The sequence below is a fragment of the Salvia hispanica genome, chromosome 2 (assembly GCF_023119035.1).
Source record: "Salvia hispanica cultivar TCC Black 2014 chromosome 2, UniMelb_Shisp_WGS_1.0, whole genome shotgun sequence".
In the NCBI taxonomy this organism is placed as follows: domain Eukaryota; kingdom Viridiplantae; phylum Streptophyta; class Magnoliopsida; order Lamiales; family Lamiaceae; genus Salvia; species Salvia hispanica.
In genome coordinates, this window is record NC_062966.1 from 4,814,414 (window position 1) to 4,828,336 (window position 13,923).

The 13,923-nt window shown below is 36.6% G+C and overlaps 2 protein-coding genes across 2 annotated transcripts in view; both read left to right on the top strand.

The window, feature by feature from the left end:
* Positions 1–1,108: 1,108 nt before the first annotated feature.
* LOC125207096 (ras-related protein RABD2a) lies at positions 1,109–4,516 on the top strand. The gene is made up of 8 exons (XM_048106307.1): positions 1,109–1,284; positions 2,099–2,171; positions 2,327–2,374; positions 2,452–2,499; positions 3,444–3,515; positions 3,602–3,757; positions 3,840–3,943; positions 4,130–4,516. The coding sequence occupies exons 1-8, from the start codon at positions 1,271–1,273 to the stop codon at positions 4,224–4,226; spliced, it is 612 nt and encodes a 203-aa protein (XP_047962264.1). The 5' UTR covers positions 1,109–1,270; the 3' UTR covers positions 4,227–4,516.
* An 8,171-nt stretch (positions 4,517–12,687) lies between these two features.
* Positions 12,688–13,923, top strand: part of LOC125206159 (mitochondrial inner membrane protease ATP23-like) — a 2,790-nt gene continuing 1,554 nt past the window's right edge. The window contains exons 1-2 of the mRNA XM_048105450.1: positions 12,688–12,859; positions 12,908–12,993. Coding sequence (XP_047961407.1) covers positions 12,688–12,859; positions 12,908–12,993 — 258 coding nt within the window. The remainder of the gene's footprint in view (positions 12,860–12,907; positions 12,994–13,923) is intronic.

The following is a 13,923-nucleotide window of genomic DNA, read 5'->3' on the forward strand; positions in this document are numbered from 1 at the left end:
TTCCATTCCCAATTCCAATTCTAGTTCTAGTTCCAATTCCATGTAACAAATAAAACCCCAGGCTGTGATTGGTATATGGAATTGGAGGTATGGAATTGGAATTGGAATTGGAAGCTCCAATTCCAAATCTAGTGTTTGGTATCAAAAAATTTTGGATTTGGAATTGAATTCCAAATCCTTCAATTCTACAATTTGAATTTCATATCAAAAGGAGTGGAATTCCAAATATTTATTAAATTACACAAACTACACACACATTCTTACACACATTCATACACACACTACACACACTATATACACTACACACACACTGCACACACACATTCAATGACGCAAACACACACTGCACACACACATTCAATGACGCAAAAACACACACACAGCACACCGCACACGCAAACACACACAACACACACCTTCACACACACAGCAGAAACACAACACACACTCACACACATCCTCAAACATAGTACACACACATCCTTACCCACACTACACACACACTCTAACACACACAGTACACAACACACACATTCACACACACACACACTGCACACACACACTCTAACACACACAGTACACAACACACACACAAACACTGTACACACGCACATTCAAATTTTTAAATTCAATTCCATATCAATTACTCCCTCCGTCCAAAAAAAATAGATCACTTTTGCCATTTCGGGACGTCCACAAAAAATAGATCACTTTCTAAAAATGAAAAGTTTATCTCTCATACTTTTCCCTCTTTTTCTTCCCTCTCTCATACTTTACTCACTTTTTCTCCCAATTTCTCATACTTTACCTACTTTTTCTCCTCCTCTCTCTTATTTTACCAATTCTACATTGAAACCTGTGTCATATATAAAGTGATCTATTTTTAGTAGACGGAGGAAGTATTTCATTTTGCCGAACAAAGAATTTGGAATTAAATTCTAATTCAATTTCTTCCAATTCAATTCTAATTCTGTCTACCAAACAAACCCCTAGAGCAAGACGTTTAAATTGTAGGTGGAGACGTATAAACAAATTTATCTTCACTATTCCGTGTGAGATTTAAACAATATAGCAATGTCGGTGTTTGTATAAATAAATTCTCATCCAACTCAGACTCCTAATCCTACTTCATTTCTTCCACAACCTCTACAGCAAAAAAAGAAAAAGCCCAAAGCCGGTCAACTCCTTCGGCGCTGTTCAATCCTTCTCGCTAGCGATCATCGAGAAGGACTATTTCCGGCTACTCTCCGTCAACCTCCCGCCACCAATCATGAATCCCGAATAGTAATTCTCACATCTCTCTATTTACCGATTATTGCGTGACGATTGCGAAAATCTTCGCTGCTCATATATTCCGATTTGTTTCGGCTTGGATTTGATAGATCCACAAGCGTTTTTTCATTGGGAATTCTTTTTGGTTTTTTATTTTTAGGTCGTGATTGTAGATCCGTGAAATTTTGTCTTTGTAAGATTGGATTTTGATGCATCTATTGGTCGATCTTCCTTCTCTAGCTGATTATTTCTTTGTGATTTTCTGTTGGGATCGAGGATCCTCTTGTTGTGTCTGTGCATAGTTTTTGCTGAGTTTGCACCTGGACTGCTGTTGTGATGGTAATTTGAAGTTTTTGGTTGGGATCTTTTGGAATTTCGGCAATTATAAATCAGCCTGTAAATTACCAGATTTTGATGGTTTTGAATTTAGGTTATTTGATTATAGAGATTGTTTTCTCAATTTTGTATGTGGTTACAAAATTGAGAGGTTTAGAGAGTTGTGTCTGCTTTAGGAGTTAGGACCTGAAGCCTCTTGAATATAGATTGGACTTCAAGCTAGTAATAGGATGCCTGGGGAGTATAATTTTTTCTAGTTTATAAATCAATGGCGATTCTTACAAATTGTCGATTCCTTGGTTTTTTGTTCTTAAAGTAGTCATGATCTAATATTAGGATTGAGGAATGGATAACAACTGTCGTTTTCTCCTGTTGGAGCAGGACGTAGATAAGATAAATTTCGCAGATTGCTCAAATTAGGTAGTATCACTTACTTTTGCCACTGAATACTAAATCATCTAATTTTTCCCCCCTTAATTGTGTCTTTCAGCGACTACTTGTTCAAGCTTCTTTTGATTGGAGACTCTGGTGTTGGCAAGTCATGCCTTCTACTCAGATTTGCTGTAAGTGTTGCTTAAGCGAGTGTTTGGTCATTGTCTGTTATATTTTTTTGGTTTTGCATGCCTTTGCTTTTTTTCCAAAAGAATTCCTCTCTCATGTAAATCAATTATTTTCTCAAACAGCATTACTGATTTACCTGTATTTGATTTTATGGCAGGATGATTCTTACCTTGATAGCTACATCAGCACAATCGGTGTTGATTTTGTAAGGGGTTATCCTTTTTGCTCTGTATATTTTACATGGTTTAGTTACAATTCTAATCACATATTCAATTACTGCAGAAAATTCGTACAGTGGAGCAAGATGGGAAGACTATCAAGCTTCAGATAGTAAGCTTTTCTTTTTCATTCTATTTTATTATCAATGGCAGAGTTATTCTGTTTATTTGTTGATAGTTGTTTCATCATTGTCTAATTGTTTTATACTTCATATGTTTGGGGGCTTATATTGGTCTTTTACTTGCTAGGTCTGATGTACATCATCTTATTAGATGTAATGTTTTTGAATGACACATACATGCTTCTTGTTTTCATTTTGTAGTGTGTATGGTTCCCTTCTGATTCTATATTATTATGAACAGTATAATTTGGGTGTTTACTTGTGGAATGTAGATAGTCATTTATCATTGTAAACTTTGGAACTCAATCTGTTTGAGGGATTATTTTGGTCTTTTTTACTCGAAACTTAGTAATTTTGTATCTCAAACTTTTTTTTTATTTCTTTTATTTTTTATTTTTTTTTACCATCCATTTTTTGGAAATGGAAATCTCAAACTTATGTTTTGAGGGCTGGTTCTCATGTAGTTCAATCTGATTAGATGTAGCTTTTTGAGGAACACAAACCTGTTTCTTTTGTTTACCTTGTTGTATCTATGGCTCCCTTATGATATCAATAAGACAATGGGATGCAATTATTTGGGGAAACCAATGTTCCATTTCTTGTAGTGCTGTTCTTAGTCCGATGGAGTGATTTTGCTGGTTTCCTTTTGTTCTGCTGCTGTACGGTTTTCTAGTCAAATCATCTAGTTTTGCAGTGGAGGAATATTTACAGCTAATCTTTGAATGTATCAAGTATGAGTGACATAGCTTTCAATGTGTGCAAATGCTGTAAGTGTAAATTTCTGTTTGTAATGAGAAACTAGATATCCTGTGGTGATTTGCAGATGGTGTATACTGATTTGGGGTACGATTATGTTATTGCATTTTATCCTTGTGATACTTCCTCCCAATACCAGTGTATATTAAAAGCAAGTATATTTTCATTTTTTTTGCAGTGGGATACTGCTGGGCAGGAACGTTTCAGAACTATAACCAGTAGCTATTACCGTGGTGCACATGGAATTATAGTTAGTATCTTTCTTCTTGATTTACTCTAAATGTAAAACTTTGTGTTTCTAGTTTCTGATATATTCTGGACTTGGAATATTTGCAGATAGTATATGATGTAACTGACCAAGAAAGCTTCAACAACGTGAAACAATGGTTAAATGAGATTGACCGATATGCAAGTGAGAATGTGAACAAGCTCCTTGTTGGAAACAAGTGCGATCTTGCTGATAACAGGGCTGTGCCTTATGAAACAGCAAAGGTAAGCATTTTCTATGTTTGCTTGTGTGCTTTTGCTTTAGACTGATAAGTCTTTGCTGAAATAAATTGTTTTTTTGGTGAAGGCATTCGCCGATGAAATTGGCATCCCCTTTATGGAGACTAGTGCCAAAAATGCAACAAACGTTGAACAGGCTTTCATGGCTATGTCTGCTGACATCAAGAATAGGTTTGCTTTATTTTGTCTTGTTCTTCAAAGTTCATTTGTTATCGGTCAGTACACTTTTGTGATTTCAGCATATTACGAATGAGTATAATATTCCTTGTTCAAGTCGATCATAGTTGCCTTGTGCGTGAGTGACCTGTCTCCACACCAAATCTGTTGTTGAAGCATAATATTTCATGATAAATGCAGGATGGCAAGTCAGCCTGCATCAAACAGTGCTAGGCCACCAACTGTGCAGATTCGTGGACAACCTGTTGCCCAGAAGAGTGGATGCTGCTCGTCTTAGTGGGACTGCTGTTAATACTTGGTGGGGGTTGGCAGTCAGCTGGGCAAGTCTGACGTTTGTGCAGCCTTATAAGTGTTACACCTTAATATTAGTTCTCTATTCTTTCAAATATATTTGATTTGCTAAAGTGGCTGTACAAATTATGAAGGACTGGGTTACTCTTAATAGCTTTCGTTTGTTATATTGTTTTTACTTTCAAGTAGTTCAGTCCACAGATAGCAGTGTCCTAATGTTTGCAAACATGTGGTCAAGTCTGACTCATTTGGAATAGAATTCTGTATTATGTGATTTGTGTTGGTTTAATTTGGTTATTCTTTTAATAAATAGTTTTTACTTAATAAATTTGATTTCGTGGTAAAAAATAGAACGTGTGTTGTGATCTACTATAACGTACTCCCTTCGTTCCATTCAATAAAGATGATTGAATATTTTAGGTGGAGTGGTTGAGTATAATAAACTAGAGTGAATTGAATGGTTTATTGAGAGATGAATTTGTTTTAAAATGTGGAAAGTGAACATTTTGAGTGAGACAAATTTAAAAGGAAAAGTGAACATCTTGAATGAGACAGAGGAAGTAAATTATTTTCCAGCTATAGATAATGTATGTTGATGAAACCAAGTGTATAGTTCGAACAAGTCTTGATGACCACCTGGGCTACACTTAGTAGGCTACAAAAGAAAGCGATCAGAACATATATGGATAGAACTTATAACGGGGTCTCGAAAACTAAGTAATTTTTGCTGGGCCCTTATCGTTTTTTTAGGTTCATTAGGATTCTTATTGGTTGGAACTTCCAGTTTTTTTGGTAGAAATTTGATATCTTTTGTTCCGTCTCAGCAAATCCTTTTTTTTCCACAGGGGATCGTGATGTCTTTCTACGGGATTGCGGGTCTCTTTATTAGTTCCTATTTGTGGTGCACAATCTCCTGGAATGTAGGTAGTGGTTATGATCGATTCGATAGAAAGGAAGGAATAGTGTGTATTTTTCGTTGGGGATTTCCTGGAAAAAATCGTCGCATATTCCTCCGATTCCTTATAAAAGATATTCAATCCGTTCGAATAGAAGTTAAAGAGGGTATTTTTGCTCGTCCTGTCCTTTATATGGATATCAGAGGCCGGGGGGCTGTTCCGTTGACTCGTACTGATGTGAAGAACGAATGCTTTCTCAGCAGGAGGGAAATTTCGATTTTGATTGTTTAGCCTTGAAGTTATCATATACTATTAAGCAAAATATTGAGAAATTAGTGAATATTATGTCGTATTGTCTATGCTTTGTTATTGTTGTCACACTTGTTTGAATTTTGAATCTAGCCCCTGAATCTGAAAAAAACTTTGTACGATGTATGTTGAAATGCATATGTATATTTTGAATCTGGATTTTGAATTTTAAATTTTCTGCATTTGGACTCGTCGAAGATAAACATACAACAAAATAAACGTCAAACTAGCCTTTCATATTCATAATCAACATTGAGTTAGTCCTGAACATTTTACCATTCATAATTATGTTAGGCTGATTTTTTCGTACAAATTATAATAAAAAAAAGTGTATTTATGTATCAAAATAATTAGGTCACTAATAATCCTAGATTAAGCCTAATCTGGTTAAAAAATAACTAATTTGCAGTTGACCGTAAGAAATTGGTGGAACTCTCAGAAAAGAACCGGATCGACAAAGATTTATTTGTTATGAAGCCGATTTTCAAAATTAAATATTTTGACCATATGTTAAGGATCAAATTTAGCCTTTTACTCTAATATTTTTTACTCCTTCCGTCCCATAAAAATACGGGCAATTGATATGGCACGAGAATTAAGACAAAATTGGTAAAGTAAGAGAGAGGAGGAGAAGGGTAGTTAAAATAGTAGCATTATTTGTAACGCCCCGCTTTTTCGAACCCTAATTTTTGTGACGTGGAAATTTTTGCATTAAATGCTTTTAATGCTATGATATGTGAAATTAATTGATGAGTGATTTATTGCAATATTCTATGTGACCTAATTGCGATTTTGAGTTGAGATTAAGTTGAATGGTCAACTTGTTGAATATGTGACGTGACTATTGAATAGTCAATATTGTGGAAAATATGACGTGGCCGTGGAATGGTCAAAGTCGTTGAAAAATGTGAAGTGGAGGTGGAAATCCGAATATGTGGATATTTTGATGTGGGAAAAAATTGTGGTGAAATAATATCCTAAGGGATGAGTGAGAATTTAATAGGAGCATTATTTAATCATGTGGAATTTTCGACCCTCTCCTATTTATGGGAAAGAAATCCTATTTTTCTTGGATTTAATTATTGCTTGGAATAATTATCCAAATTAAATCCAAAGTCCGATTATTCCTTTTAATGGGTGAAATTTTCGGCCCCTATATTATTTCTAAAGGAGATTTTCGAAATCTCCTATTTTATGGGAGAAGGGATTATTTTTTTATTATATTATTTGATCCCTTGTTTATTCTTCTCTATAATTAAATTCAAATATCCTAGCATATCTTGCCAAATCTAAGAAGATCTTACCATATCCTAATTTAAATAGGATTTAAATCTAATTCCTTCTAAGGAATGGAAGGTCATGCCACTTTTGGCTATTATTGGGGAGTTTATTATTTTTATTCTTGCTCCGTGATATTTGATCCTACTCCGTGAAATATTCAAATTTAATCATAGGCTAATTTAATAGCCTAGAATTCGAAATTCCCTATTTTTCTCTACCACTTTAACGCTACTTAACCACCATATCTTCTCCAAATCTTGATTTATTTAATTATTGGAGTATATCTTGCACTCTATAAATAAGGAGTGAAAATCCTAAACCTAATTCATCCAAAACCGCCGCCCACTCCTCCATATTTTCGTCCACCCCTTTTCTCCATTCTCTCCAAATTTTCTCCATTAATTCTTCATCTTTTGGAGAAGAATTGAAGCTGCAATTCAAGAATTCATTGAAGAATCAAGATTCTACTTGTTTCTACCGTTTGTTTTGCAAGAAAATGTACTTTTATTATTAATCTTTTCTTCCTCTACCGATTAATCGGTGTTTCTGAGTCCACATGCATTTAGAACGAGTGAAGGGGGAAATAATTCGGTGAATTTGGATGCATGTGTGTGTGTGTGTGTGTGGCCGAGAGTGTGTGTGTGATGCATGCCTCGGTAGGCGTGCACATGTGTGTGGTGTGTGTGCGTGTGTTGTGTGTAGAAAAGCACTCATGCGTGACACGATTTGATGATAAATCTGGAATTGTTGTGTGAATAAAAACGATATGATAATCGTACTTTGATTTTGATTGTTGATTTTGGAAAATAATCGAAGGGAAAAGGGAAACGTGAGATCATGCATAATTTTAAATCCATGATTTGAGACTTATTTGAAAAATATGAACTAAAGGTGATAGTTCGCGTTCCCGGTGGGATATCAAGAAGGAGTGCATTTTTGTTGAACTCAAAAGAAATCGAGGTGGGCTTTATTCTAAACTCTCTTCTATATGCAAATATATGATGTTGGAGAAATAAGGGTGGATTAAACTGTTATGCCATGCCTATGAATTATTTTGGATATTGTGTGTGCCTGATGCCTAGATTGTGAGTACGCTCCATTAGGCTATAGTGGCTATGATTAAACGAATTCGGGTCTGAGTATGGGCCGCAAACCCTACCAGGCTGTGTACACGGTGGGATCGGGAGCCGTCCTTGCTAGTCGGCCGATCTCGTGGGCGAATAGTGTGGCCACACTTTCGTCGCACTATGAAATGATGATTGATGAGAAAATGGGAGGTATTATTTGACTGGCCAGTCCATGATATATTTTGTGACACTCGATGCTTATCTTTAAATAAATGCAAAACCTCGAGTTCACTATGGTAAGGGTGGCATAACTATTAAAATGTTTTGGCATGAGTCCACTGAGTATGTTTAAAATACTCAGCCCTGCATGTGTTTTCCCTATGTGCAGGTTGAGCGGCGATGGACGGTCGGTGGTGTTGAGAAGATTGAATCGAATAAAATGGATGTTTGGAACTATAAGTGTAGTCGTGTCTTCATACATGGCTCCGCTTTCTCTTGAAATGCTTCCGCTGAATATTTTTGGAAAACTTATTATTTTTGGTTATGGTGAACTTAATTCTTTGTTTTGGAATGAGGGGAATTATTGCGTTTTGTTGGAATTATGCTAAGCCATTGACTTTTGCCTTGATACTTCATTAATTGCTAGGGTAAATCTCTTTAATTGAAACCCTAGTCTCTGTTCTTGTTGTTTTTAAGTTCGCCTAAGTAGCAGTCGCTGCATTTATTATACCCTAGAAATGCCGGGCTGTTACATTATTAATAGTGTTAAATGGTGGTATATGTTGTAAATAAATTGATGTATATAGATAATAAATTAGGAAAACTTTTTAAAAATAGAATGCATACATTTTCGTAGAACGAATAAAAATGGAAAGTGCACATATTTTTATGGGACAGAAAAGGATTATAAGATTTTAGATAAAACATCATCTGATTTTAATTATAAAATGAAGTCTACCAAAAGGGATAATGATGACAAAACAGAAGCTCCATATATTTTTAATAAAATTGAAATTCATTTGCTTCAAAATTGTAACATAATAAGTTTAGCCAATACTGTACTCGGTGTAGTGGCTGGTTTGATTCCTCATTAATAAACTTGTTAGTTCATGATGGGCATATTTAATTAATTTCCATTATTGTAGTTCGCATTTTGCGTAGATCGACAAAAAGGAAAAATGCGAACAGAGACGTACGTTATTCATATTGAAATGTCGTGTAATCTCATCTCTAACAAAGATCAATAATAAATCCACAACGGTTTTTCTATCTTTCATAGAAATAATTAAAAAAATGCATAATTCCACTAGAGACCCAAAGCATTCACAAATTCCTAAACCTTTCCGCCGCGAACTTCACCTTCTCCCTCGTTGAGATTTGGGAGTAGTTTTCAACAAAAGCATAATCGTCGAGGAGGTGTTGGCGAATGATGTCAAGAGCTGAAGTTAGTTTGTTTGAGATTTGAGAGTGGGGTTTGTTGTCTGTAACTATCTATGTTTGATTTTTTTGTAAGTAGCGAGAAAATGTGTACTATTCCCTCCGTCCCGCTTAAGATGACACGTTTTTCCTTTTAGTTTGTCCCAACTAAGATGACACATTTCTTTTTTTGAAAATTTTCTCTCTCCAATTAATCCATTCAACCACTTTTTCTCACTCCTATTAAATTATTCATCTTTTTTTATCTCTTTACTTTAATACTTACACCCACCTTTTCTCTTTTCAATTAAACACTTTAATCTATAACTCCTAAAATTCTATGCCGGCTAAGCAATGTGTCATCTTAGCCGGGACGGAGGGCGTACTATATACTCCATAAGGGATGGGTTTCTTAAGGAGGATTCGGTTGAGGAGAGAGGAAGGAATGAATGCTAACAGAATTCTATCAAAATAAAACACTTTGTAATTTAATACTTTCTCCATCCCCAAAAAATTGAGAAAGTTATATATAGCACGAGTTTTAATGTATAATAAATAAATTAAAGAAGAGATAGGAAAAAGTAAGGAAGAGAGAAAAGAAAAAATGTAATCGAAGTAGTATAAGTGGATCGTAGGATCCAAAATGAAAAAACTAGTATATTTTTTTGGAGACGGAGGGAGTAAATTCTAAAGAAGATGATCCCTTCCTTGGGCTTCACGAGATTTTATGTAATTTTATTTTGTGAATTAGATTGGGGGAATAAAGTAAGAAAAGGAGAATATAGAGATAAATTAATTTCTATTTCTAATAATGAGTCATCTTTGATAAGATAAATTAAAAAGGAAAATGTATCATCTTCCATGGGACTAAGGAAGTATTATACTACTCCCTCATAGGAGTGGAAACATTTTTCTCTTCGGCATGAAGATTAAAAAAAATATGTGTAATGATATTTAATAAAAAGATAATAAAGTAGAAGAGAGAGAAAAATAGAGACAATAAATTAAGAGAGAATGAAAAGTATGAGTGTGAAAATATGTTACTCCACTTTTTACTTAAAAAAGAAAATAACTCTAAGATAAAACGGCCAGAATAAAAAATTATTTTACTATTACGCAGCAGGGTGTAATATGTTAGAATGCAAAGTAAACCACGACGCTAGTTGGTTCGTCGGTTTGCTAAATATGTACAGTGACAATTTGCTTCTAATTTTAATGTTACGGATACTTTTCAAAATTTTGAAGGAACATGTTTTGACTTGGAATGAAAGTTGTATTGACTATTCAGTGGTTGCATTCTTCTTTAATTTTACAAACCTTATTTGTTTTGTATTGGATCATCCGCATCACAAAATTTCACATAAATTACTTCTCTAGAGCATATTCGGTGGCGGACTTCCCACTAGTACTACCACCAGGACTTCCCACAAAAACTTCCTGCCACGTCACTAGACCTTCCACTAGAACTTCCTATCCCACTGCACAATGTAGGACTTCCACTAGGACTTTCCGCAATAAAATAAATTCACAATTACTCAATTTACGGAATTAAAATTTACGGAATTAAAATGTCGACAAGGAATACGGAAAAATACGAATACTTCATTAAAAAAAAATTACATAATACTTAAAAAAATATATAATTAAGTTAAATATTACATAATCATAAAAAGTCGAGAAATACAACCCTCGGCTCTCACTCCTCCTCCTCCTCGTCCCTCGTCCTCATCCCCGTCGCCCGCGCCGCTGCCGCCTCCGACGTCCCCGCCCCCAATCTCGATGCCATAATCATCAGTGGGTGGCATTCCTAAATTGCGCCGACATGCGTCGATCACATCCTTGCACATCCTTTTGTACGCAGGATCGTGCGTGCTATACCATTGATAAGGCTAATTTCATGCATCGGTTATATGATGAAAAGTCACCATTTACTGGGTCTAACACATTGTTTAAGCCAGGTGTGTGAAGGAAATTGGCCAGGTCCAGGAAGAATTGAAGGAAGTGGACTAGCGAAGGAAGAAGGCGAAAAATGAGCAGAATCGAGGAAGAAAATGGCTAGACGAGGGGAGTCCGAAGCTGAGGGCAAAGAAGACAATTCACACAAAAGGAAAAGAGCCTCTGCTGGACCCACTTTCACGCCTATATAAGAAGGTGCATGCAACAGACATGAGGAGATAGACGATAGCTCTCAGCTCACACACACACACATTTGGGAAATGGGAATTCGGGGGTAGAATAGGGGTCTAATCTTCGGGAAAATCTGTGCAACACCGTCCTCAAGGAGGACGAAGATACAATCATTTCCTTTTTCAGCGTTTATGTTTTGATTTCTATCGAACTTCGCCGTTCAAAGTCGATTTGTTCGTTTTGCTACTTGCTGTTTATCTATGAATTTTATTTCATGTTATGATGGTGTTGATTCTGTGTTGATTTATGTTAATTCTGTGTTTTGAGGAGTTTGTTCCGGAGGTTTGATTGTTATTCACTTTGTTGGATGCTTTGCGTACTTGATCTGGGTGATTTGAGTTGATCTGAGGTTGTTGTTGTTGATCTGTGGAAAATTGGTGAATCTGTAGTTACGGAGATGATTTCGACCGGAGTTTGTCTCGGATGCTTGGATCCGGAGTGGATTTAGCATCCGAAGTGTGGATCTGAACAGGGGAATTGAATTATGCATGGATTTTGAAAATCTGCTTTCGTTTTTGTTTTACTTCATCTAGGAGATAGAGATCTGAGTTTTTTTTTTGGGTTTCTCGGCGTTTTCTGACGTCCGATCTGTTGGTCGCCGTTGAGTTACTATCATTGTTCTGTTTTCATCATGTTTCAGTTAAATTCCGATTATGCTTTGCGTTTTGTAGGTAGTTAGGCTTAGAATTGGTTATTTTGCAGCTTTTTGGTCGTACACTTCTATTTTTGGAAAAATGGTCCCCACTACATGCATCGAGTCAGTCCAGCTAGATTAGGTAGTAATATTACTAGATCTAGGAAGTTGGTTTGAAGATAGTGATGATATAATGTCAATCTGTGTTACGTGGATGTTTTCCTGTTCCTAGATCTAGAGATAATTAAATTTCTTTTCCCCTGTCTAGTATAAGTTCCTCAACCCAAATTTGCGTGGCAGCAACCAAACCATCCAAAAGCCCTTTAAATGCATGATTTCGCCCCTGTCCTCGTGGGATCTATCCCTGCTTCCCTATACTAATTCAAGTATACGCGGGTTGAGGGTTTTGAAGTGATATACTGTGTGTCCAACGACCGAGATCTTTCAGCGTTCCGCGAGTTCCTAAACCTTGTGATCTAGTGGATTCTCTGGACCCAGGAAGCTTAATATTCCATATTGTGCACGCAGCTAAAAAAATATCAGAGTTCAAATGGCGCCGTTGCCGGGGATGGATGGCATTTGTTTCTAATGTGTTTAGATGGTTTTTGGTGTATATAGTTTAATTTCTTTCTGTTTCGTTGTTGTTGTTTCTAGTTTATGAACGCGGGCCGCTGTTTTGGAAGTTGGGTTAACTCATCTGGGTCAGGAAACGGCCGATACAAGTGGCAGGTCAAGGAGTCTACATCCACTGTCACCACCAGATCAGGGTTAAGAACGGGAGATCCATTTCCGTTTGATTCAGAAAGTGAAGAGGAGTGGAATTCGTCAGGCGAAGAGGATCCAAAGTCATCATCAGAAACATAGTATTCGGAAACAGAGGAGGAGACAGTTGGTGATATGGCGAACGTGGCAGATCCAGATCCAGAGATTGGCTCGCTGACTGCACATCTAGACGGTGAGCCAGTGATACGCTCGGATTTTGCACTATTTTAAGGCCATTATTTGGTCCGTTTTTTATTTCAAAGTCACTCTGCACATCCATTATTTGCATATTTTGTATTTTGTTATGTTGACGTGTTTTATGAGAAATCCCAAAAAAGGGAGCCAAAACGCCAAGTTTGGAAATCTGGAGTCAGACGGCGACCGACGACCGCCGCGGATGTGTGCGGCGACCGCCGGCGCCCAACGGGCAGATCAACGCAGCGGTCCACCTCGGAAAAATGTGCTTGGAAGAGAAGTCTCGTCCGGTGACCGCCGGAAGATGTGCGGCAGTCCACCGCCGAGGGAACAGACTCTCTGGAGTCCAACGCGGCGACCGCCGGAGAAAGGCGGCGAATCCGAGAAGCCCTAGATTTGCGCCCAGTTTTACCATATTTTGGAGATTTTTTCCTTCTACAACAAGTCATGGCTTTCCCCTATAAATAAGACCTCAAGCTTCATCAAAAGAGAGAACTTCTACTTGCAAAATACTTCATATAGATCAAGACCTAGAGTACTTCATTGGTGCAAGGAGTTGGAGAAGGATTTCAAGAACATCAAGAATGACAAGGATTCAACCCACGGGTTCTATTTGCTTTAGTTTTATGTTCAAATTGTCTTCTCTTCAATCTATGTTTTTAGCTTATTCAATTATGTGCAACTAAACTCATAGGATTCTGTGGATGTGTTAGTAACGACTTTGGTTATACAAATTCCTTTTTCTATTTAATATTCGTTTTGTTTTTACTTTGTTTCTTCCCTAAGTAGTTTTGATGCTGCATGATTGAGTGACACAATCGTGTATGATTTAATATAACTTGCTTCATAACTGTGACAGAGTTCTAGCAAGTTAGATGAACTTAGTAGACACTACAGTTAGCTTCCCTTAAAACGGCACTGTTAATTGAGAATGAG